The 25,345-nt window shown below is 47.5% G+C and overlaps 1 protein-coding gene across 1 annotated transcript in view; it reads right to left on the bottom strand.

Annotated features, from left to right (window-relative positions):
* The window catches only part of LOC138528722 (uncharacterized), a 330,407-nt gene that overhangs the window by 22,578 nt on the left and 282,484 nt on the right, over positions 1–25,345 (bottom strand). The window contains exon 6 of the mRNA XM_069640582.1: positions 23,313–23,375. Coding sequence (XP_069496683.1) covers positions 23,313–23,375 — 63 coding nt within the window. The remainder of the gene's footprint in view (positions 1–23,312; positions 23,376–25,345) is intronic.

Raw genomic sequence — 25,345 nt, forward strand, 5'->3', positions numbered from 1 at the left:
AATTCTGTCTGCAAACGCGTTTCCCTCTCCTATTTTGCATGTTACTTTTTTATGTGCCTCGCATTTCACTATTGCTAGGCGCTTTGGAAACGTGAGTGCAGACAGCAATCGTACAATCAAAGGGCCATGTTGAATTCTGGCACCATGTGATGTCAGAAACCCTCTCTCAGCCCAGAGTCGACCAAAGTTATGAACCACTCCAAAAGCATACTGACTATCAGTATATATATTCACATTCACATTTTCAGAAATCTCGCAGGCTCTGGTTAATGCTATTATTTCCGCGGCTTGTGCTGAATTATAGGGGATTCTTTTACTTTCTACAACACTCTCTAGGGTAGAGATAGCGTATGCGGCAGTTGTCGTGCCATCTGGTAATTTAAAACATGAGCCGTCACAAAATAACTCTCCATCCGGCTCCTTCTGTGGAATATCACTTAAATCAACTCTTCCCTTGGTTTCTTCCTCAGTGACCATTAAGCAATCGTGGGGGGGTGATTCATTCTCCCCAATTTCTTTTATGGTTAGTGGCATTAATTCTGCAGGATTCAAAGCGCTACACCTCATAATTTGGATATGGGGTGCGAACAAGATAATCTCATATCTTGTCAATCTAGCAGAGGTGAGGTGTTGCGTCTGTGTCCTATTTAATAGAACGTCTATGGCATGTGGCACCTTCAGAATTAAAGTGTGCCCCAATACCATCCCTTCCGTTTGTTTCACTGACGCAGCAGCCGCCGCGACTGATCGCAAACATCGTGGTAGTGCGCACGCTACAGGGTCCAGCGCAAAAGAAAAATAGCCGCACGGCCTATTTCTTCCACCTTGTTCCTGTGTCAAAACCGCCAATGCACATCCTTCACTCTCACTCACAAATAGTCTATAAATCTTCTCATAGTTCGGCGTACCCAAAACTGGAGCCGAGCATAATGCAGTTTTCAATCCATCAAATGCTCTCTGACATTCCTCATCCCACTGCAAAGGGATAACCGCATCTTTTCTAGTTAAATTCACTAATGGTTTCGCAATTAACGCAAAATTACCAATCCATTGTCGTCAATATGAAGCCATGCCTATTATGGCTCTGACTCCTTTTTGTGTCTTTGGAATAGGCATACAAGAAATAATTTCTATGCGTTCTGGCGTTAGTCTTCTCCCTCCTTTCGAAAGTAGGTAGCCCAAATAAGCCACCTCCTTTCGATTATACTGAAATTTCTTCAAACTAGCTTTATGGCCATGTGCCGCTAGGTGAGACAGTAGTAATACAGTGCTTTCTTTACAAATCTCCTCTGTGTCTGCAGCTAGCAATAAATCGTCTATGTATTGCAAAGGTACACAACCCACCGGTAATTCCAGCATGTCTAGCTGTTCTTTTAATGCTCTACTGTAAATACTTGGGCTTTCCGTATAACCTTGCGGAATCCGCGTAAATGTAAATGATCGTCCTCCTAATGTGAACGCGAAAAAATATCTACTGTTCTTGTCCACTGGAATACTAAAGAATGCGTTTTTCAAATCTATTACACTAAAATATTCTGCTGAAACAGGTATCATTGTCAATATTGTAGTGACGTCTGGCACTAGAGGAAATTGTGGATCTACTACCTTAGTCAATGCTCGTAGATCAATTATGAAACGGTATGGTACCTCATTACCTCCTTTTTTATAAACCGGAAGAATCATGCTGTTGCATGTACTGCCTGTGATTTCCTCTATTACCCCTAATTTCACCAAATCGGTAACAATACTCTGCAATCCTTTCTCACCTTCAACCAAAATTTTGTATTGGGGTATTCGCGGTAGGGTAACACCTTCTTTCAAAATAATCTTTACTGGCTCTATCTTTAAACATCCCACATCGTTGTCATGCATTGCCCATATACAGGTTGGTACTTTACTTAGTTCCCCTGGTAACGCTTCAGCCATGAATTCTGACACTGGGGCATCGTGTGGCCATATCGTTAGAAACACTCCGTCTGTCGTGCAATGTATAACAGAACCTAGTTTTTTCAACAAATTTAATCCCAACAAATTTTCTCCACAATTTTCTGTTAGAAGGAAAGGACAATGTTCGGTAAATGGTCCTATGGTAACTGGGACTGGTTTGGACACTGGGTTTATGACTGGTGTACCTGCGAACCCTACAGAAATATTCTTTTGCCCTGACAGTGGTATATTCAGAACCAAGTGATGGTCTATTGAACACTTCTGTGCTCCTGTATCTACAAGAAAGCGGTGCTCCTCATTCCCGACTCTCATTTCTACGTAGGGTCCTCTCTGATTCACGGGAATAGACACTGGTTCGACCCCTGCCCTGGGTTGTCGTATTGGGGAAATAACACATTGTCCGATGTGTAATCATTACTATTACTGTAATACGTGTTTGGCTGTGTATCGAAAACATTTCCACTCTTCCCTCTATTTCCCCCACTCTGATTTCCATATTGTTGATTTTGCTGTCCCTGACTCTGGTTTGGGGCATTTTGGTTTTGGCCTTGGTTTTGATTACCTCCGTTATTATGATGCTGCTGCATACTATTCCTATTTGGTCCATTCGCTCCTGGGTGTCCTCTATGCTGTCTCCTCTGACCAGACTCATTACTATTCTGTAGATGCGGGCATTGGGCTCACCAATGTCCTTCCTCTTTACAATATGCACACTGATTCTGCCCCATTGTTCCCCCATGCATATTCGAACTACTCCTTCCTTGTGCGTTCCCTCGCCCTCTATTATGTCCTACTACTTGCTTCAATAGTACCTGTGTTCTAATTAGACATTCCTTCAAGTCTGCCCCCACCTGTTTTAGCAACGATAATTCGTTCACCATCACCTTCTGCCCCGGCGATGGTAACTGCTGCCGTTTATTATGCGATCCCTTTTCCCCCTTCCCGGGTCTCCCGACTTCCCTACTCCTGTACGCAGGTGTAGTAAACACTTTGACAGGTGCAGTAAATGTTTCGACATAATCATTATCTAATTCATCTCTAAGCTCAAAAAGTCTATACACATGTTCTCTCACTTCTTCATACCTCTCCCTGCAGCGTGCTAATGCATTCAAATCTAACAATCGCTGCGGTGGTAATTTCCCAATTAGCTGTTTCCATTTCTCCACCAAATATTCACCCATGCATTCCAACACTACCTGTCTTTCGTTGCTTCTACGAAAGTCATATATCGAAGCCAATGTTGCCGTCCCGTCATTCCCGTCTATATACATCTCTGCCTGTTGCTGCAATTCCACCTTCCTTTCTTTGCTGATTGTGCTGCGTGTTACCCTCGTGCACTCCAGTTGGTCAGTCGCCTCTTGCCCCCGCGGTTTCAACTTCAACCCCGGGAGGAACGGATGGTACTGAGTCTGTGTCTAAGGCAGGAGGTGCGGATGGGACAATGGGAACAGGGAGTGTCTGTTGTGGGCCTAGTTGGCTAATAGGAAGTGTTACATGCGCGGTCTGTGGCTGTGGGAGGGCTTGAGCTACCGGAGGGGGAGCTTGGGCTACGGGCGGGGTCTGGGCAATAACTACTGACGTGTCTGTTCTTACTTCTGCTCTTGGGCCTTGTTTTGTATGGGTCAATATAGTTTCTATCAATTCATCTGCTATGTGTAATTCTCGTTGTGGGTATATCTTTTCTATATTCAACTGGTCACGCCTGCCTGCCCTTCTTAGACTCTCAGTCCACTCCTCCTCTTCTTTTTCTTCCGCTACCTCACCTTTTGATTTATGCCTGCGTGCATGCTTTGCTCTGCTTTTAAATCGGATCATTGCTTCCTTTCTCCAGTCTTTAATAGTCTCAAATGCTGCAGGACGCGCTTTCTTTCCTATCAACACCCTTTCCAAGTTATCTATCCTCGCCATCTCAAAACTACCATTAATCGGCCGCTGATGGTCTTGTTGCTTTCTGGTTTGCCTATGCCAAGTCTCACAGAATATTAACACACCCACTCCATACTTCACATACATCTCATACGCCGGCGTTCCCCCAGGTGGTACAATTTGGCCATCTTCCAAAGATTGTCTACCACAGCGGAAAAACCCCGCTACGGTGGACAATACCCCAGGCATGTTTCAACCTTCCCCCTGGTTAATCAACCTTACCTAGGGCGTTTGATTTTGCAAAGTCACCTCTCAACCAATATCAGGATGCTTTGAATCGGGGAATGACTCACCTGATAAATCAAGTCGTCTGTAAACTGACGCACCAAAGGACGTCATGTCTGCGTTTCTTGGCTTCCGCCTCGTTTCGGGACCCTCGTCTCCTTGTTCTCTAGCCAGGCACGTCGATCAGGGATCAGATGTGTGCAGATCTGCAAAGGAGTCTCTCATCACTTTTACAGGGCGCCCCGAACACCTCTTGATCCCGGCTCGATAGACCCATCCTCGCCGTTCTCTGCCTTTCTCAATTACAACATTACGCGAAGGAACAAGTGGGGGAGGGTCCCTATTCGGGTGCCATCTTGAAAGGGGCCCCTAGGGGACCCTGACGTCTATGGAAACAAGGCGGGTCACCACACACGATAGAGACGCCAGACACAAGGTTGTATTCCCAAAGCTAGGGTTTTATCAAAAGTCTCAGTTGGCCAACTCCGCCTCACGCCCCGCGACGTGTATCTCTAGACCTCGAGGGACGCAAGAGAGCGAATAACGTACATCAGTTACATATATACAAAATGCATATCAAACAATCAGCTATGACATGGTTAACACCCCCCTTTATTGGGTTTCTTTGAACTTGGTGTGATGATGGACATCTCCGACCACTATGACACCTTCAAACATCTATTCTAGTAACAATTTGCAATTTGTGAGTGCGAAGGCATCTTTCGGTTATTGAATAGAACACGGCGCTTCTGTTCTTGGAAGCGAACTACATACGGGGGGGGAGTTGCATTCCGGACCTTGCTATCTATCAGGTGCTATTCACGTCCTGGGAGCCGACATGTTCTAGCGGGCTCAGCAAAGGGGGGCCGTTAGAAAAGCATAATTCAAGCCTTTAGCGGTATTATTCTAACATATTCTACCATATAACTAGACTGGTTGGCAGCTGTGAAATGATTAAATGCCCTGCAGCTCTGCTTCAAGGCTACATTCGGGAGGGAGCAGGGCATTCTTCCTGGCGCTGCCTACGTTTATGTTTCAGCGAACTCTTGTTATCCTCACGGCCCTGTGGCCTTGTCCTTTTCACATACAGACAACAATGTTTCACAGTCGAGCAGTGTAAGCGGAAAATATTCTGCGAAGCAATAGGAACAGAAAGCAATGAGCAATGGTTAGTAAACAAAATGGCGATTCTTGTTACATCAAAATGGCCGCTCATTGGCAAACTCGAATACCTATATTCTGTCATATCGTGCATGAGATGGTTGGCCCACGGCCACCAAAATGCGTTTGCGGTCTCAAAGTAGAGGTATCCGTATTTCTAGACTGACAACTTACTGGAATAGCAATATCGTGTATTAGGTTTCCTTGCCTCTCTGAGTATGTCCATACATCTCTGAGGGAGTTGTACGTGCCTGAACTCTATGACCTCAGGAGCCAGGCCGCTAAGTTCAGTGTCTGCGGGCATGGGTGGAGTGTCTCCCCTATGTCCTGGGAAAACATGTTGTACGGGCAAGGCAGCTTCATTGGAGGAGATAGGGACATCACCATCAGATGGGAGAACCAGGGTTTTCGGGCCCATATGGGGGCCACCAATATCATGGTGATTGGTTCCTGGTGCATCTTGTGCACTATCATGTTGAGTAGGAGAATCGGGGGAAAAGCGTAAACAAATTTCCTTGACCATGTGATCCAGAGACCGTTCCCCATGGAACGGTTCTGGGGGTACCCGGAGGCCTAATCTTGGCATTGGGGGTTCTCCAGAGTTGCGAACAAGTCGATCTCTGGGAAGCCCCATTCTGCAAAAACATTGGAGACAATGTCTTCGTGTAGTCGCCATTCGTACTCCATGGGTAGTGGGAAATCTCAGCTGAGTACGTCTGCCAGAGGATTGAGTTCCCCTGGAACATGTTGTGACAAAAGGAACATGTTGTGTCTGAGAGCCCACTTCCAGATGTTCTGGGACAGTTTGGACAGCGCTGGAGAGTGAGTGCCCCCTTGTTTGTTCAGATAGTACATGGCTGTGGTGCTGTCTGTGAGGGTCAGGACCGTTTTCCCCTGCAGTTGTGTCTGAAAGGCTTTCAGTGCTTTGAACACTGCTAACAGTTCCAACAGATTTATGTGGTTGGATGCTATTTCTGTGGACCAGACTCTGTGCGCCGTCTGCTGAAGCAGGTGAGCCCCCCGCCCCGTGAGAGATGCGTCTGTAGTGAGAGTGGCTTCCACTGCGGGGATGGTGAAGGACTGTTCCTTCAAGAGGTTCTCCCTCGACCACCACTGCAGCGAGAGAACGAGGGCTGGCGGGACAATCACTAGATCTTGCACCTTTCATCACCACGTTAATTAATGCCTCCTTCTGCACATGTACTGTCCCCACCAACCTGAAAAACTCATAGGTACTCCCACTTCTAAAAAAAACATCTTTGGACCCTAGCATCCCCACTAACTTTAGACCCATTACGACAGTCCTTTTTTTACCAAAGATCATTGAAAAAGCTGTCTAGAATCAGATACAATCATATCTGGAGACCAACAAGCTACTTGGACTCCATCAATGTGGCTTCAGACCCCAAAATGGCATAGAAACAGCCTTGATTGATCTAAAGATCCAGAGTGACGACTTGAAAGATAAAGGGAAATCAGCCCTCTTGCTCCTGCTGGATCTGTCAGCCGCTTTTGATCTGGTCGATCACAATGTGCTATGCAAACATCTCTCTACTGCAGCCCATTTCTCAGCAGAAGCAACGGCATGGATCCAATCCTTCCTAAACAATAGATCCATGAGAGTCTTCTCAGCTTCGTCAGCAGACGATCCAATCCCCATATCTTGCGGAGACCCAAAAGGATCTTGTGTATCGTCTACCATGTATAATGTGTTCACTAAACCATTGTTTGATGATCTGGACTATCTGGGTGTCACCTACACCAATTATGCAGAAGACACCCAGATCCTGATACCTATGGCAGGTGATTACGACAAAGAGCTAGCTCTTATTAACAAAATCTACCTCATCATTCAGGCCTGGATGGCCACACATGGCCTGTGCCTGAATGATGAGCAGACTGAGCTGCTCCTCTTAGCCACACCCATCAATTGGAAAAAAACGGAGCAATCAATACCTTTCATTCAACATTGATGTGAATGACATCAAGGTGCCCAAAGAGGTAAAAACATTGGGTTTCTACTTAGACTCCTCCTTGAGTCTGCGCAAACAGGTCAGTGCAACAGTCTCGGCGACAGCATACACCTGCAAGCTTATCCATGCCTGCAAACCGTAGTGGCTTGGTAGGGTAAGTAATGCTGCCAGACAGGTAAATTGCTTGTGGTGACTTTATTCCCTTGTTACAGCGCAGGTCACTGTAATATAGATAGGAGCAATATGAGCGACACTGGCACACCCCACCCAGCAGCAGTAACTGTCCCCCAACTCCACTCATGGAAGTCCCACACCTCGCACCCACAGCACACGTCACAATGCCCCCCACGCGCACCAACCACCATGCGCCCATAGGAGCCACACTACCGGAGCTACCACGTGCCAAACATCCACCGCCCGCAAGAGCTACAATACAGAAGCTACACTACTACACAACTCCCTCCGTCAATTATTTGAAGGACAAATTCTTATTACAGTACCAAACTCCAACACTACGTGTGGCCAGCACGCAATGCATCCAGCAACAAACCAATGGTCCACAAGAAGAACCCCAACGTGACACCCACATCCACGGAACACGCAGACCATGTCGACACACCAAACACAGACAAGATGATGCTTCCGACTACGCACCACAAAACACCACCAACCTCATCAACAATTTGGCTAAAAATACCAACCCGAACATAGCTAAAAGCCACTAACATCAATACCAACATAGGACCCAACCATTGAGGACTAAAAACAATAAAACAGAACATCCACCAGTGCTGAGTTGCCCCTCAGAACTTGGGCTTGCCACACCCAGACCGTCCCTAAATGTACCAATACTAACACACGCAACCAACAAACACAAACCCCATCCGCCCTGAGCAGCACCTCAGGGCCTCGGGTCTGCCACACCCAGGCACAATCCCAGCTCCCTAGAGCAAACCACGTACAACTAAACCATGAGCCCCATCAACCACACATGTAACCCATACATACCTGGGGAAACATCCTGTCATGATCTCTGCTTCCAAAAGGTCAGGGTTTTCCCAACTCCCTTGGAAGCAGATCCATAACCCAGGTTCCGAGTGCCAACCAGTCCCAATTGGGACCTTTTGGACCCAGTCCTGGCGCCAGTGGCACCAGGCTCATAAATATGCCCAGTCCCAGCGCTGGAAGCGCCAGGCTCATAATGCTTGGGTGGACTTACCTGCAGCAGACCATGCTGCTTACTTGCCTGCCAGTTGAGCCTCTGATCCTCTTCTGTTTGGAACTACTTTTCCTGTTGGGTGGGGCTGGAGCCACTCCCTAGACTCAGAACACTGGAACTCTTCTGGAAAGCAGGAACTCTTTTCTTATCAGGAACTCTTTTCTTACCTAGGCGTGGCGGTGGAAGGAGACACCTAAGCACTACAGGAGGCTATTTAAACCACACCCGGTGGATGAATCTTGCTTTGCGTTATTCTGCACCCTCTGCAGCAGAACGCTCATCGTGTCTTCTGCATCCGGTCCTGGGCCTAAGGAAAAAGGCTTACCATCCTGAATCCAGTCTTCAGCAACACCTATAAAGACAAGAAAGAACAGGTTAGCATTCCGGCATCTGAAAGGCAAAGGCTTACCTACTCTTCGTGCGCTCCGGAGGTCTTCACACTGCATTCCGGCATCTGAAAGTCAAAAGCTTACCGACTCTTCGCACGCTCCGGAGGCCTTCGGCGCTGCATCCCGCATCTGAAAGACAAAACAAGGTGCGTTTAAAGACGTTGGGGAAATTTATACTCACGTGCCATTACTCCTTTCCACATCTAACCCAGTGGGTATTCCGGCACCCTGCAGCCGCTCCGAACTTGTACCTGCAAAATAAAAAGACAGTTAGAGCGCATCGTGAAGCAGGCAACAAGCGCTTACTTACGTGCTTCCAGGCGCTTCTATTTATCACACGGGCGCCATCTTCCACTCACTTCAGCCCGTCATCCGCCATCGCCGGAACCCTGCCAAACAAGAGACATCATTACTAAAGACTTTAAAGACATTTGAATTACTCGAAAACTTACCGTTCGTGCAGTAAACGACGGACAGCAGTCCTCTGAAGTCAAGGGGCCTGCGCTACCTATCCAGTGAAGAAACTGGTTACAGCACCCTGCCCCGAGGCAGATGGAGAGCTCGGCATTCACTTACCTAAGGTGAGAGCGTTAACCTTTGGGGGTCTACAGGAGAGGAGAAGAGGAAAGAGATAGGGACACCCCAATAACCCCAGTTCATTAACCCCATATTTTCTATCTGCAGACATCTTACTCCTCACGTCAGGCATGCAGTGCACAGAGGTCCAGCCCAAAGAGCCAACCGGGTGCTACACATCACCTTTGAAGATACAGTAGTCGCCCAGTCAAGACCGGCACCTCTGCGAGAATCAGGTGAGCGTTACAGAACGCAAAGCCTACCGCAAAACTCTCGCCCAGGCGCTATGGAAACCTCGGATACTGATCACCTAGCCCGGTTACTTGGGGAACTAAGGGCAGAAGTGCATGCAGCTCGTCAGGAAACGAATGCTCTAAGAAGGGAACTAATTATTTCCAAGGAGAGAAAAGACAATCTTGCTAGACAATTGCTACAGTCACAAGCCGGACAGACCCCGTTACCCGCATCAGGGGCAAATCTTCCTTCAACATCCTCTATGAATCCAGTGCAGATCAACCTACCTGGGAATGTACCTCTGGCTCCGCCCGAACGATTTTCTGGTGAGCCAAAGAGGTTTGCAGTATTTATCAATCAGTGCCGGTTGCACTTCTTATGCCGGCCAGCAGCCTTTCCAACTGATCAAGCTAAAGTAGCTTTTGTACTTTCGTACCTTAGTGGCAATGCGGCAGACTGGTCGATCCCTCTAGTTAATCAAGATGATCCGGTTCTCCATGATTTTCAAGCCTTTCAGCTTAGTATGGAAAAACTGTTCGCAAGACATTCACAGGGGCAGGCCTTGGACAATGAGCTTCTTTCGTTGCGACAGGGTAATCAAGACCTTTTGGCTTATATTGCATCTTTCAATAGACTAATCGTGGAAACTCAATGGCCTGAGGACAAAAGGATTACTCTGTTTTATAGAGGTCTACGTGGAGAGCTCAAAGACGTTTTAGCCCAAGTAGTGAATCCCCCACAAGACTGTTCGGATTATATAGACTTGGTCGTTCAAATAGATCACAGGCTGCAGAACAGGAAGGCCGATCGTTCCAAGTTTGATGCTCGAGTATTTTCCAAACCGCCAACTCCTTCCAAAGGAGTAGACTCCGGGGAACCCATGCAAATAGGGGGTCTGAAAGGTCCTCTAACACAAAGGGAGCGGGAAAGGAGAAAGCAGTTGCAATTATGCCTATATTGCGGAAACTCAGGGCACTTTCTTCGAGACTGTCCGGTGAAACCTGCCAAGAAGGCAGTAGGAGCTGCAGTTACCAAAGTTACAAACTCTGAGCAGGGAAACAACCTCGCCCGACAAGAATAGAGGTCCTCTTGCCGAGCGTGAAAACCAGTTCCGTGACCTCGCATTTCGTGATACCTATGGTCCTCATTAGCCCTGATAACCCGGATCGATTACATGCAATTGAAGCTTACGTCGACAGCGGTGCCATCGGCAATTATGTGGATCATGAAATGGTTTTGAGGATGAATCTAACTCTTTGTCCCAAGGCTGTAAAGGACGTCATTACTACGGTGGATGGTACGGAGATAGCCTCCGGGCCAGTAACGCATACCACTCAAGAGGTGACGCTAGTAAGTCAAGATGGACACCATGAGAAGATCGTGTTCGATGTGATCAAGGCCCCTCAGTTTCAGATTATTCTAGGAATACCTTGGTTAGAGAAACACAATCCTCTGATCGATTGGCGAGCAAGAACGGTCCAGTTTCCAGAATGTGTCTCTACTTGTCACCCTCCACCTGGTGTTGCACTGGCCGCAATTTCTTCAGAGACTCCCCAGTTACCTCCCGAATACCTAGAATACCAAGATGTTTTCCGGAAGGATCAGGCTAACTCTCTACCTCCTCATAGGTCTTATGACTGCCAGATAGACCTGATACCTGGATCTACTCCTCCTTGTAGTAGAATTTATGCCCTCACCGAGCCTGAGAACCTTCACCTTCGACAATACCTGGATCAATACCTGGCAAATGGGTTTATTCGTCCTTCCAAGTCCCCTGCTTCTTCAGCTTTGTTCTTCGTTCCAAAAAAGGAAGGAGACCTTAGAACTTGTATCGATTATCGCTCCCTGAACCAGATCACCGTTAAGAATAGATATCCGTTACCTTTGATCCCTGAACTCCTGGACCAAGTCAGAAAAGCATGCATATATACAAAGCTGGATTTTAGAGGAGCTTACCACTTGGTACGAGTAAAAGAGGGCGATGAATGGAAGACGGCCTTCCGCACCAAGTATGGGCTATTTGAATATCAGGTCATGCCCTTCGGACTTTGCAATGCCCGGCCGCCTTTCAATATTTTATGAACGATGTCCTCAGAGAGCTTATAGATGTATGTGTTGTTGTTTACATTGACGACATCCTCGTTTATTCTTCATCGGAATCTGAACATCGGAAACATGTGAAAATGGTCCTCGAAAGATTGCGTCAACACAAACTTTTCGCTAAGTTGGAAAAATGTGTTTTCAACGTGACTGAAGTTGAATTCTTGGGATTCATATTATCACCTGGTGGAGTGCGTATGGATTCAAAGAAGGTCGATGCAGTTCTCAAATGGCCATCACCATCCTCCGTAAAAGGTGTGCAAAGCATGTTAGGCTTCGCTAACTTTTACCGCAGGTTTATCCCCGAATTCTCTCGAATAGTCCAGCCCATCACGGCCTTGTTAAAGAAAAACAAACGTTTTGAATGGTCTACCGAGGCGGAACAAGCTTTCCAGGATTTGAAGACTAAATTTATCTCTGCACCAATCTTAAAACACCCTCGCCCCGAACTCCCCTACATCGTGGAAACTGATGCTTCAAGCCTTGCCATGGGGGCAGTTCTATCACAAAAGGACCCGGTAACCAATCAGTTGCATCCCGTGGCATTTTGGTCCCGCAAATTCTCGCCTCCTGAAATCAATTACACGATTACTGACAAGGAACTTCTGGCTATCAAGTCTGCCTTTAAGGCTTGGCGGCATTATCTGCTGGGGGCCCGACACACCGTTACTGTGATTACGGATCACCGAAACCTGCAATATTTGAAAACCGCAAAAGCCCAAACCTCTAGACAACTCCGTTGGGCATTATTCTTTGCCGAGTTTGACTTCATAATTACCTATCGACCTGGTACAAAGAACGGTAAAGCTGATGCCCTTTCTCGGATGGGAGTGGAAGAACACTTCACTTGATCAACCCTAAACCTGTACCAATCATTCCTGAACAAAGAATTCTGGGTGTAATCGCCACAGAATCCATAGAGGAAGTTAAGGATAAAGCCAGGTAACTTGTAACTCCAGCAGACATACAGAATTGGCATCTGCAGGGAAAGGACTTTGCAGTAAAGGACAACTTATTGTATTTCCAAGAACGATTATACCTACCCAGCACAGATTTACAGAAAAAAGTAATCTCTTGTTATCACGACTCTTTAATGGAAGGTCATCCCGGTATGGCCAAGACCTCAGAAAAGATCAAGCGCTACTTCTGGTGGCCGTCTTGGAAAAAAGATATCAGAGACTTTATAATGTCCTGTGGAGTATGCGCCCAAAACAAGAGTCAAAAGGAAAGACCAGCAGGCCTCTTACGCCCTATTGACATCCCACCTCGCCCTTGGCATACGCTTTCTATGGACTTCATCACCGATCTACCTCCATGCTCCGGATACAATACGATTCTAGTAATCGTGGACTTATTCTCCAAGATGGCGCATTTCATTCCGCTCAAAGGCTTTGCAACAGCAGCAACTCTGGCCCGAGAATTTCTCAAAAACATCGTCCGACTGCACGGTTTTCCTTCGGTTCTAATTTCGGATCGAGGTAGTCAATTTATTTCTCATTTTTGGCGAAGTTGCTGTCGGTCGGCTCAAATTGATGTGAGACTATCGACCAGTCACCACCCTCAGACCGACGGACAAACCGAGAGGACCAATCAAACTCTGGAACAGTATTTACGCTGCATGCTGCAACAAACTGAAAAAACTTGGAAAGACATCCTTTGGATAGCCGAATATGCCTACAATAACTCTGTCCATTCGGGAACTGGGAAAACCCCGTTTTTTCTTTTGTACGACAGTCACCCTCGAACCTCGGAGTTGGATCCCCTCCAAGATCTTGAAACACCAGCAGTAGACTACCTGCATTCTACAATTACCCAAGCCTTTAAGGAAGCTGTTTCTCACCTTCAAAGGGCTAAACAACAATACAAGAAAGGAGCAGATCAACATCGGAAGGAAGCCCCTCAATATCAAGTAGGGGATCAAGTCTGGTTATCCACCAAATATCTACCTCTAAAAGGGCCACGCACATTCAACCCAAGATACCTTGGTCCCTATTCCATCACTACCATAGTAAACCCAGTAGCGGTCAAGTTGGACTTGCCCCCGCACATGAAGATACATCCGGTCTTCCACGTCTCTCTATTAAAACCCGTGCAACCTCAAACCCGACTAACTAAATCTCCAAAACCTATCCTAGTTGATGGAGAACTCGAGTTTGAAGTCAAAAGCATTCTGGACTCCAAGATCTCCAAATCTAAACTATTCTACCTAATTGACTGGAAAGGCTACGGCCCCCAAGAGAGATCCTGGGAACCTGCTGAATATGTCCACGCTCCTCGCCTAATCAAAAGATTTCACCGAACATTTCCTGACAAGCCAAAACCCCCAGAGAAGCCCGGTTTGGGAGGGGCCTTGAGGGGGGTACTATCATGATCTCTGCTTCCAAAAGGTCAGGGTTTTCCCAACTCCCTTGGAAGCAGATCCATAACCCAGGTTCCGAGTGCCAACCAGTCCCAATTGGGACCTTTTGGACCCAGTCCTGGCGCCAGTGGCACCAGACTCATAAATATGCCCAGTCCCAGCGCTGGAAGCGCCGGGCTCATAATGCTTGGGTGGACTTACCTGCAGCAGACCATGCTGCTTACTTGCCTGCCAGTTGAGCCTCTGATCCTCTTCTGTTTGGAACTACTTTTCCTGTTGGGTGGGGCTGGAGCCACTCCCTAGACTCAGAACACTGGAACTCTTCTGGAAAGCAGGAACTCTTTTCTTACCAGGAACTCTTTTCTTACCTAGGCGTGGTGGTGGAAGGAGACACCTAAGCACTACAGGAGGCTATTTAAACCACACCCGGTGGATGAATCTTGCTTTGCGTTATTCTGCACCCTCTGCAGCAGAATGCTCATCGTGTCTTCTGCATCCGGTCCTGGGCCTAAGGAAAAAGGCTTACCATCCTGAATCCAGTCTTCAGCAACACCTATAAAGACAAGAAAGAACAGGTTAGCATTCCGGCATCTGAAAGGCAAAGGCTTACCTACTCTTCGTGCGCTCCGAAGGTCTTCACACTGCATTCCGGCATCTGAAAGTCAAAAGCTTACCGACTCTTTGCACGCTCCGGAGGCCTTCGGCGCTGCATCCCGCATCTGAAAGACAAAACAAGGTGCGTTTAAAGACGTTGGGGAAATTTATACTCACGTGCCATTACTCCTTTCCACATCTAACCCAGTGGGTATTCCGGCACCCTGCAGCCGCTCCGAACTTGTACCTGCAAAATAAAAAGACAGTTAGAGCGCATCGTGAAGCAGGCAACAAGCGCTTACTTACGTGCTTCCAGGCGCTTCTATTTATCACACGGGCGCCATCTTCCACTCACTTCAGCCCGTCATCCGCCATCGCCGGAACCCTGCAAAACAAGAGACATCATTACTAAAGACTTTAAAGACATTTGAATTACTCGAAAACTTACCGTTCGTGCAGTAAACGACGGACAGCAGTCCTCTGAAGTCAAGGGGCCTGCGCTACCTATCCAGTGAAGAAACTGGTTACAGCACCCTGCCCCGAGGCAGATGGAGAGCTCGGCATTCACTTACCTAAGGTGAGAGCGTTAACCTTTGGGGGTCTACAGGAGAGGAGAAGAGGAAAGAGATAGAGACACCCCAATAACCCTAGTTCATTAACCCCATATTTTCTATCTGCAGACATCTTACTCCCGTGTCAGGCATGCAGTGCACAGAGGTCCAGCCCAAAGAGCCAACCGGGTGCTACACATCACCTTTGAAGATACAGTAGTCGCCCAGTCAAGACCGGCGCCTCTGCGAGAATCAGGTGAGCGTTACACATCCCCCACGGAACCATCGACCACGCACATACCCCATACACACCTGGGGAAACATCCCACACGGAACCATCGACCACGCACGTACCCCATACACACCTGGGGAAACATCCCACACAGAACCATCTCAGTCCCACATACTTCTCACCCAACACCCATTTGGCCCCAAGCCACTGCCAGTAATAACATGGCACCACTAAAGTGACTAACCACTGTAATTCAAACTTGATTATGGAAAAACTCGACCTCCAAAACGGACCCTACAACACAACGTGGCACTCTGCAATACAATGAGTACCCCAGACAGGACCCGGCCGGCATTCTGCATCCGCCACAAGAGAACAACAACCTGGATCCCGACAATACATAGATTGCCCATCCAATGCCATTGTACACCCACCCGGCCACCTGCAGAGCACAACCTCCTAGTACGTAGGCAACAACCCAACCTACAACCACAAAATTACATCAGTACAACACTGAACCAACAGGCCCTTACGAAGCACAGCACAGTAAGTAACTGGCTGCTAAACCGGCTGAATACACCGAAAACGGAGAACCTCGAACTCGGGAAAAAGGGCACCAACCGACTGAGTGAACAACTATCCTTGCCTAAACAACGCATCACCAACCTACTGAAACGCACCCCACTCAATCGCACACCAAACGCACGCCTTACGAACACGCGCACACCCCTACGTGTGCATAGATGCTTAAATAAGCACAGAAAAGATCCCCACATCTAAACAATGTTACCACACCCTGCAGTTCATCACCCCTTTTTGCAGGGAAAACAAATAACATGTAATACACAAATCAGTGGGTGGAATCCCCAGACCCAAGTCTGCCCTCCCCTCCTGTAAGAGAAAACACATTATACCAATATACAGGTTACAATGAGCACATAGAACCACGAAACACCCGGCCCTCGAGTCCACCCTACCACCACCTGTAAGGGAAACACATTATACCAACAATGTACGTCAAAATAGTCCATGAGATCCGGCCCTCGAGTCCATCCACCCCCCACCTGTAAGGGAAACACATTGTAGGATAATGTACATTAAGATACTACGCATGACCAATTATTGCATGTCTCATGACAGGGCCACTACAGTTACACGCCAACTCACACACACACACACACACACACACACACACACACACACACACACACACACACCCCTGCCCCCCACCGAAACAGGACAAACCACTACACAGAGGTCACATACAAAACCTAGCATTCACCCTGTCCTCTCATGACGCAACAACAATAGGTCTTCAGTCTTCAGCCAAATCTGAGGTCATTCACCCTCACATAGAAGTCGTACAGATCAGGGTCAAAACTTCTTTATGTACTAAGCAGAACACCACAACTGTCACAACAATGGTCATCAAGCCAACCTTCTGCCTGACATACAGGACACCGATGCACACATATTCTCTTTCCCTGCTCACTGTAATTGCAGTTGTCCTCTGAAAACCTCCTCTTCAGCGCTGTCACATGAGGAGTAAACGTTCCTTCCCTGCCACAAACTGGCACCCATCCGCTCACTCCCTCCGACTGCATGGACAACCGACAACGCTCAGAAGGGGACGCTGACACCCCAATCAACGACTTTTCCAATTCCGGTTTTGGGTCTGCAGGCAAAACACGACCGCCATAACTCTCATCGTGATCGCAAAGTTCCTGGCACGTTTGCCCGAAAGCCATCTACTCGCTTATCCCCAACGTGCTTGTGGACTGCACCAGACTCAATTTGGAGGAACTCCCCCGCTCTGTCATTTTTGGGGCCCCTTTCACACTCTCACCAGCGAACCCTCAGAGCACCACCTCTGACACCAAGGTTGCTCCGGCTCCTGAAGGATTCTCACAGGAGCTACACCTCAGCTCTGTCAGGGCAGGAGTTGAAACGCCACGTCACTAGGATTCGGCTGCAGCGCCTCACGCTGGACCCCGGCAACTACCCGCTGCCACTGTCTTAACACGAACTGGAGCACCCCGTCACTTGGCCCCGGCTGCAGCGTCAATGCTGGACCCCCGGCTGCAGTGTGCTGGGTCCACCCACCAGTGTCCGCATTGTAGACATGGACACAACAGACACATTAACTCGATCCTGGGCAGACTTCACTCTGTGCTCTGCACACTTGCTGTGATGCCAGAACGATAAGGAGCTCACACGGCCAGCAGCGACCACACAAGACCACAACCTCCTGGTCCAGACGCTGGCCCCTGCCGGGTGGGGTGGACGACAGATGGAGGGCAGTGTCCTCAGAGCTCCGCCGCCCCCTCCGCGACGGCGACCATCCTCTACGCCAGTGTAGTGGTTTGGCAGAGTAATTAATGCCGTCAGACAGGTAAGTAGCTTGTGGTGACTTTATTCCCTTGTTACTGCGCGGGTCACCGTAAGATAGATAGGAGCAATATGAGCGACACTGGCACACCCCACCCAGCAGCAGTAACTTTCCCCCAACTCCATTCGTGGAACTCCCACACCTCGCACCCACAGCACACGTCACAATGCCCCCCACACGCACCAACCACCATGCGCCTATAGAAGCCACACTACCGGAGCTACCACGTGCCAAACATCCACGTGCCCGTAAGAGCTACAATACAGAAGCTACACTACTACACAAACCCTTTCTCTCCTCAAAAAGCTGCACCACCCTGGCCAGAGCTGTAGTACTGTCAAAACTAGACTATTGCAATGCACTGTACCTATGTGCCAGTAAATACATCATCAATAAACTCCAGATCCCGCAAAACAATGCACTCAGAACTGCCTTGGACATATCCAGAAGGCAACACATCTCAGTGACTAGACATGACAAAAATTGGCTCTCCATTAAGGAGAGAATACAACTCAAAACAGTTTCCCTGACCTACAAATGTCACAACAATTCAGTCCCTCAGTACCTCACTGAAAGATTCACCAAAAACAACCCCATCCGACCTACTAGGACGACTAACTCTGTTTGCCTAAGAGTTCCCAGGTACAAATTAAAAAAGCAGGTGGCAGAAGCTTCACAGTCATGGCTGCTCAACTCTGGAACTCCCTACCCATCACCTTAAGAGCTGACCAGTCCTTCTACAAATTCCGGAAAGACACCAAACTCTGGCTCATCGCCAAAGACTCACCACAGTAGACCTTGCTTGCCATCCCTAACTTGAACCGTGCATAGTAACACCATCCCTAGTCAACTGTATGATACCCTCCATTACTGTATTTCTATTTGCCATCTTGTTATCCCATACCCTTCTCCCTGACACTTTTTTATGTATCTTTACACTGTATGACCATGTTTTGTATCCAAGAAAATATATATGCCTGTAATATAGACTGCTTTTTAATTAAGAAATGGTATACTCTTGTATTGCCTTTTTGGGTAACTAAGAAAGTGCATATCCTTGTAACGCACCCAGATACCCCTGGGTTTGGAGCGTACTATAAAGAAAGAAACAAACAAACATATATGTGAAAGCCCCGGCAGGAGAATATACCAGGCAGTTGCAAGTGAGTGGATTTAAGAAATCCGTGGCAAGAGAGTATACCAGGCAGTTGCAAGTGTGTACATCTAAGGGAGTCCTGGAAGGAGAGTTGTGAGAAACCAAAGGGTGTCTCAGCCACTGGTCCCCAGTGTCACGCATTCAGTGAAACAGCACACAGGGCTTCATCACGAGTTGGACGGTAACGCCGGCGCTAATAGCGCTGGCGCTATCTGCCCTACGGCCAAACCCACCGGCGCTATTAGGGCCGGATCATGGGTTTGGTGGATTTGGAAATACCCATTCCCCATTGAGCCCATTCGGGAATGCCCCATTTCCCATTGGGCTCAATGGGGAAATTTTGCGGTCATACCGCCGGCGGATTTCCCGCTGGCCGTATGAGCGCGAATTTTCAGCGGATTTCCTCCCAGCTAAGAGCTGGGGGGAAATCTGCCAAAGCCCTGATTTGGCAAACCCTTAAATCCGGCGGTAACAGCGCTACCGCCGGATTTAAGGGTTACCGCCAAACTCGTGATGAGGCCCACAGTCATGTAACAGCACACAGTCACGCACTCACCGAATCAGGACATTATCAACAGGCACGCAGTACAAGATCCCGTTCACAAGGGTATGGCGCGTCTGCTTCAGCTGAGTCATGGTGTCCGGATGGCTCGTTACACTCCGACAACACGGAGACTGACTCCATGGCGGCTCTGGTCCCACTGGCAATTACCATGGAGACGGTGCAACAATCACAGGTTGTGGAGGCCTGCCCAGGTGGCACGGGTCCGCTCACGTGATCATCCAGCCCTGGCGCGGACCCACTCACGTAGCCGTGCTTCCATGGCAACCGTGTAAAAGAACACCTGTTGCAGTTCCCCACACTTCTCACCTGAGATTCTTTCCGGCAAGTGGCATTTTCGATTCTGTACTCTTGGACTTCAACCTTTTGGATTTCCTTGCAGCTTAACCCTCGGCTACGGCGCTTTTATCTCCTGGATTATCTGAACTGCTCAACCCTTGCACACATTTTACTACGTCTGCATTCTGGAACTCTTTTGTTTCCAACCTTGTATCCTGCATCCATTGGTATCACGTTGGCTCTTTCTGCAACCATTAAGGCCACCCATTTTTGGAACATTTAATCAAGGGTGACTACCCCACCAGTGCACCTGGGACTTACTCCAACTGGTCCCTTCCTGTTACGGCGGCACTCCAACATCTCGGGGAACAAACCTTGCATCGACTAGGGGGGGACAAGTCCACCTACCCCTCCAGGTATACAACTCACACGTAGCCCACTGGTAGGTGTCCTATTATTGATATTACCATACATTACTGGGTGCATTGTCTTGCATTGTCTAACACATACAATGCCTGTTTCCATTGCAGCTACCTGGGAACCCGGTGCTCTTGTTCCAGTCACCTGTGGCTTCAATAACCGGTTAGTGAGTTATAGGGTGTATCTCCCTGACTGGTGCTTGGAAACAGAGGTATTCATAGTCTGCACGCACCCTGAAACTTGACACTCTGGGACTTGTCATCCAGGTGGCCAGGACAGGGCCATCGCTTTTGAATCCAGTTCCTGGGGGTGGACCAGTGGGGGGGGAATCACCTGGGTGAGGGATCTTCGGGTAGTGGGGGTGAGGCAGCCAATGGAGAGACACGGTATTCCCCCTTTTTTTGTTCACCTAACCCATCCTATTCTTTAGGAATCCCTGAGGTCCCAACTCCCCCACCTTTTTACACACTGGGCAAAGGATGAGGGTGACTGAGAGTAACAAGACTAACTCTTATACATCGTACTGGACATGTCCCGCTAATCAGGTCAGGCAAAGTCAGGCACTTGACTTTAAGTGCATACACCTGATACCAATTATCTCTCCTCACACGGATAAAAGGTGGAACATAGAGACACACTCTTAGCAAGGTGGAATGCGAGTAAGAGAAGGCAAAACTACTGGAGCAGAGTGACGGACCAAAGGACGAGAGCAGCGGGTCGAGAACCCCAGGAGTTCCCTATAGGAGGTTGTTGCCTACAAAAGGCAGCGAAAGACACGTGGAGAAGGCCAAATCCCAAAGCAGAACGCTGCACTGTGTTTCAAGGATGCCAGCAACCCTTCTGAGTGAATAGCAGAGTTGGTGAGGCGAGGCCAACCCTGTGGTACTAACCTTGACTCGTGTATTGGAAACTGCAACAACAAGGAAGAAGCGCACACAACCGGTGAGTTGGCAAGCGACCTGAGAGACTGGTGTGTGTTAAGGAAAGATTGAAGTTGCAACATTATATCGCAAGTGAAGGCTGTACGTGTGGGGATGAGACGTGAAGAAAGGCAGACCTGTGAAATAACTTTGTAGTAAGGACGCTGTGAAATCAGCAATACTGATTAATGAAGTGGTCGGGCGAAAGAAAGAAGCCCACTTGACAGTCTCTGTGAACGGTGCATTGTTTGTAGCAATAAAGTGAATGAACTGTAAAAGAGAAGTGATCAAAATTAACCCAGATAGAAGGGGAGAGTAAAAAGCTGAACATTGAACGTTGAGTCGAAGTGGTCCTGCAGAGGTCTGTAAAGAAAGCCACGCACATTCGAAAGTCTTTAACATCCGTAAACGGTCTGAGCCTGACTGAGGGAGACCCAAAGTGTAATAAGTTTGAGGAAGAGAGGCCCCTGCAATTATTGTTGAACTTTTGTTGTGAAAGGTCTGAGCCTCACAGAGGGGAACCAATGTGAACTTTTGTTTTGAGAGGTCTGAGCCCGACAGACGGGGACTAACGTGAACTTTTTGTTGAATGTTATTTGGAAGACTGGAAAGAGAGAACATAAACGTGGAAGGCCAGGCGGGCCTTGATCCAAGTCTTGAGCTGTTTTGTGTTGAAAACCTGAGCCAGAGTGTGTCATCCTGCCTACGGGGACCGCCTTACTCTGTGCTGTCTGACGTGGGAGGAGAGATGATTCAGCCACATATATTCATTATATGTGAACACTGATTTTCCTTTACATACATTTCTCCTTTACACACATTTTGTACAAGAGATAGGGCAGGCACTAGGTTTTGTTAGCATAGGCCATTGTGATTGGATGGAAGGTTAGTGTCTTTGACTTTGAGTAATTTATAAATGTTTCAAAAAGGAAAATGCGTAACTCCAGCACAAAGGTTCCAGAAGGATAGAGTTTCTTATTCCAGTGTGGTTCCCTTCGCCTGTATTTTTCTTCCCTTGGTTGTTAATTCAACAATGTCAGTTCCTTGGTTTTCTCTTGATCAACAACACAAACGGTAACAAACAACTTGGCTCTTTGTCTTTATCGTCTGAGGAGACCTTGTGTATGCTCCTACCAGGTTTTCCCTCCTCTTTCCTTGGTTAGCAACACAACAAGTAAACCAAACAACTTGGTTGCAAGCCTGTATCTCGGTAAAATACCTGGTATATTCATTCACCAGGTGTTCACTCCTCTTTTCTTGAAAATAACTTGACTGAGGTTGCGTCTTGATATATCCTTTTCAGGACTATGATACCTGATGTATACACAAAAGTATATGACTCGTTTTTTCAGGACTTCTTTTAGATCAAGTATTTCCTATTGCCTGGTTACTTCCTTACCATAACTTTCTCTTGTGCATACATTTGCAACTGCCTGATACACTCTCTTGCCAGGGCTTTCATAGATGCACACACTTGCAACTACCTAGTATACTCTCCTGCCAGGGCTTTCATAGATGCACACACTTGCAGCTAACTAGTATACTCTCCTGCCAGGGCTTTCATAGATGCACACACTTGCAGCTACCTAGTATACTCTCCTGCCAGGGCTTTCATAGATGCACACACTTGCAGCTACCTAGTATACTCTCCTGCCAGGGCTTTCATAGATGCACACACTTGCAACTACCTAGTATACTCTCCTGCCAGGGCTTTCATAGATGCACACACTTGCAACTGCCTAGTATACTCTCCTGCCAGGGCTTTCTTAGATGCACACACTTGCAACTACCTAGTATACTCTCCTGCCAGGGCTTTCATAGATGCACACACTTGCAACTGCCTAGTATACTCTCCTGCCAGGGCTTTCTTAGATGCACACACTTGCAACTACCTAGTATACTCTCCTGCCAGGGCTTTCTTACATGCACACACTTGCAACTGCCTGTTATACTCTGTAGGGGAGGCATGGTATCACAAGTATGACAGTGACACAAAAGGTGCTAAATTCGTCCTGCTAACGGGTAGCCTTTGGATCTGTACCTCTTGTAATCCTTAATTTCTCAACGTCACATAAACTTACTTCTGGGGCATCTACTTACTATTCAGAGCCGCTGCCATCACATTCTGGACCTCGTCATCACACTCGTGTTGTGCATTGGAACCTTTTTTAAAGAAAGAAAGTGCAAAAATTAGTAAAGCAACAGCATTAAATAGGGAAAAACTGGTGCAGAACGATGTAAAACATTATCAATAAAGGCATGTCCAATTGCAGTGGCACACAGGTTATGCAGTGCATGCAGGAATGAGACAGTGATAAGACATATATGGCAACGCTCCCGATTTAGGCGGGAGACTCACGCTTTTTTCTCCCTCCTAATAATGTTCTAACTCCAATGCAGTCCAACATTCAATTCTCCCATTTTCTGGCAGAAAATCTCCTTCCTAGTTGCTCCAAAATGTTGGCATGTATACTCTACAATGTAAAACGTCCAGACAGTCTAGAAGAAATGATTCCTCATGGAAACTAGGGGACGCTCGAGAACCCGATCAAGATGGCGACTTTTCATTGCGCTCCAATTAAAGCCAATCAAACCAGCTAAATAGCTTGCCAAAATCCATATGAATTTGGCATCTTAACATAATTCTGCCTATCCGAGGGTAGGTGTGTGAAGGGTGTTGAGCGGTGCCGAGACGGGTACTGTTCCTGCGTGTCGGAGGAGTGTGGCGGCACCTCAGAGGTGCGGTCGGCTTCGGCTAACATACGGTCTGGATGATCCTGGCATTCCCAGGGGGTGCAGAGGCTCTTGGTGAGTGATGGAAAATAAGGCACACGTGTGGGGCCCACTCCTTGCCGGTGCACTCTGTGGTATCTATTGCCCGGAAGATGGCTGTGACCATTATGGACTGAGCTGTCCGGGGAGAGGGGCCCTATGGGTTCCGAAACAGGACGTGAGGCCACATCTTCACGCTTGTTGCAAGTGCCCGGGGGACATTGTTTCAATTCTGAGCACCTCTTCTGTTCTAAGTCCCTAGTTGTGGCTATTCGACACCGGACACAACAGACTATATGAGCCTGACCAGGCGACAGCTGCACAACACATCTCCAGTAATATGGGGAAACCAAAGAAGCACCAAGGCCTGCTCCCTTTTTACAAAAATCCTTCTAAAAATAAACGCAATGTGTTAAAACAGCCTGGGAAACCCCAAGGAGGATCAGGAGCCAGAAAAACCCGGACTCAATAACGGAAAAAGATAATGTTAACGGCAAAACCACGCTTTAATAACATCTACATAAAGCGGGGACAGCAAACAAACATAAAAGTTTGTCGCTCTCAACATGCTTATCAAAAACAACAGGTTTTATACTTACAATTTTTCATAACTGACACCGTACAGTAATTGTAGCTACAAAAATCTAGGGGTTACGGGGATTGGTTAAGGCGATTGACTACATATACATTCTATTGGTGTTAATACTTCTGATTGGGAAACAACAATCTGATGGCTCCTCCTGACACCACCTCTAAATTGATAAAAGTAAAAATACATAACTTCTCCAATTCATTATTGGTTGGCCTAATAAGTACTGGGTGGCCTAACATTGGCGGTTTTGATTGGATGGCTTTCTACTGACCAACCTTGGAGAACTGACATGTTGTCAAGACATGAGCCAGACAGGAGTAGCAGGAGAGAGGTCCATGGACTGCTTTCCCTTCAATTAAAGAAAATACCATCTCTTATTCCTAGGGCATGAGCCAGAGAAGTTTGTTTGTATTCAACCTCGTGCAGCACCTCGAGTCTGGGAATATGCATGAGGAGTGAGGGAGGTGTCTTATCTGTGTTTGTTACTAATGAATAGACAGTGTTCTTCAATTATGGGTCATGTGTGGTGAGACCACATTTGGAATTATTTCACTCTGCATTCATTGGGATATTAGATAATACTAGTGTGAGTGTTATGGTTCCTTTTACCACTGGGAACACTCTTGGGTTAGTCTTGATAGAGTCTTCTTTGGCTTCTTGTTGTCCTGGACCTTGCTTACAAAGGCTGGTTTTTCTTTTAATTAATTTAAAAATACATGGCTTGAGTCTTCGGAATCGTTATCTCATGCTTTCACTGCTACGCGAGGAC

The sequence above is a fragment of the Ambystoma mexicanum genome, chromosome 7q (genome assembly GCF_040938575.1).
Source record: "Ambystoma mexicanum isolate Mex_15411 chromosome 7q, UKY_AmexF1_1, whole genome shotgun sequence".
Taxonomy (NCBI): Eukaryota; Metazoa; Chordata; class Amphibia; order Caudata; family Ambystomatidae; genus Ambystoma; species Ambystoma mexicanum.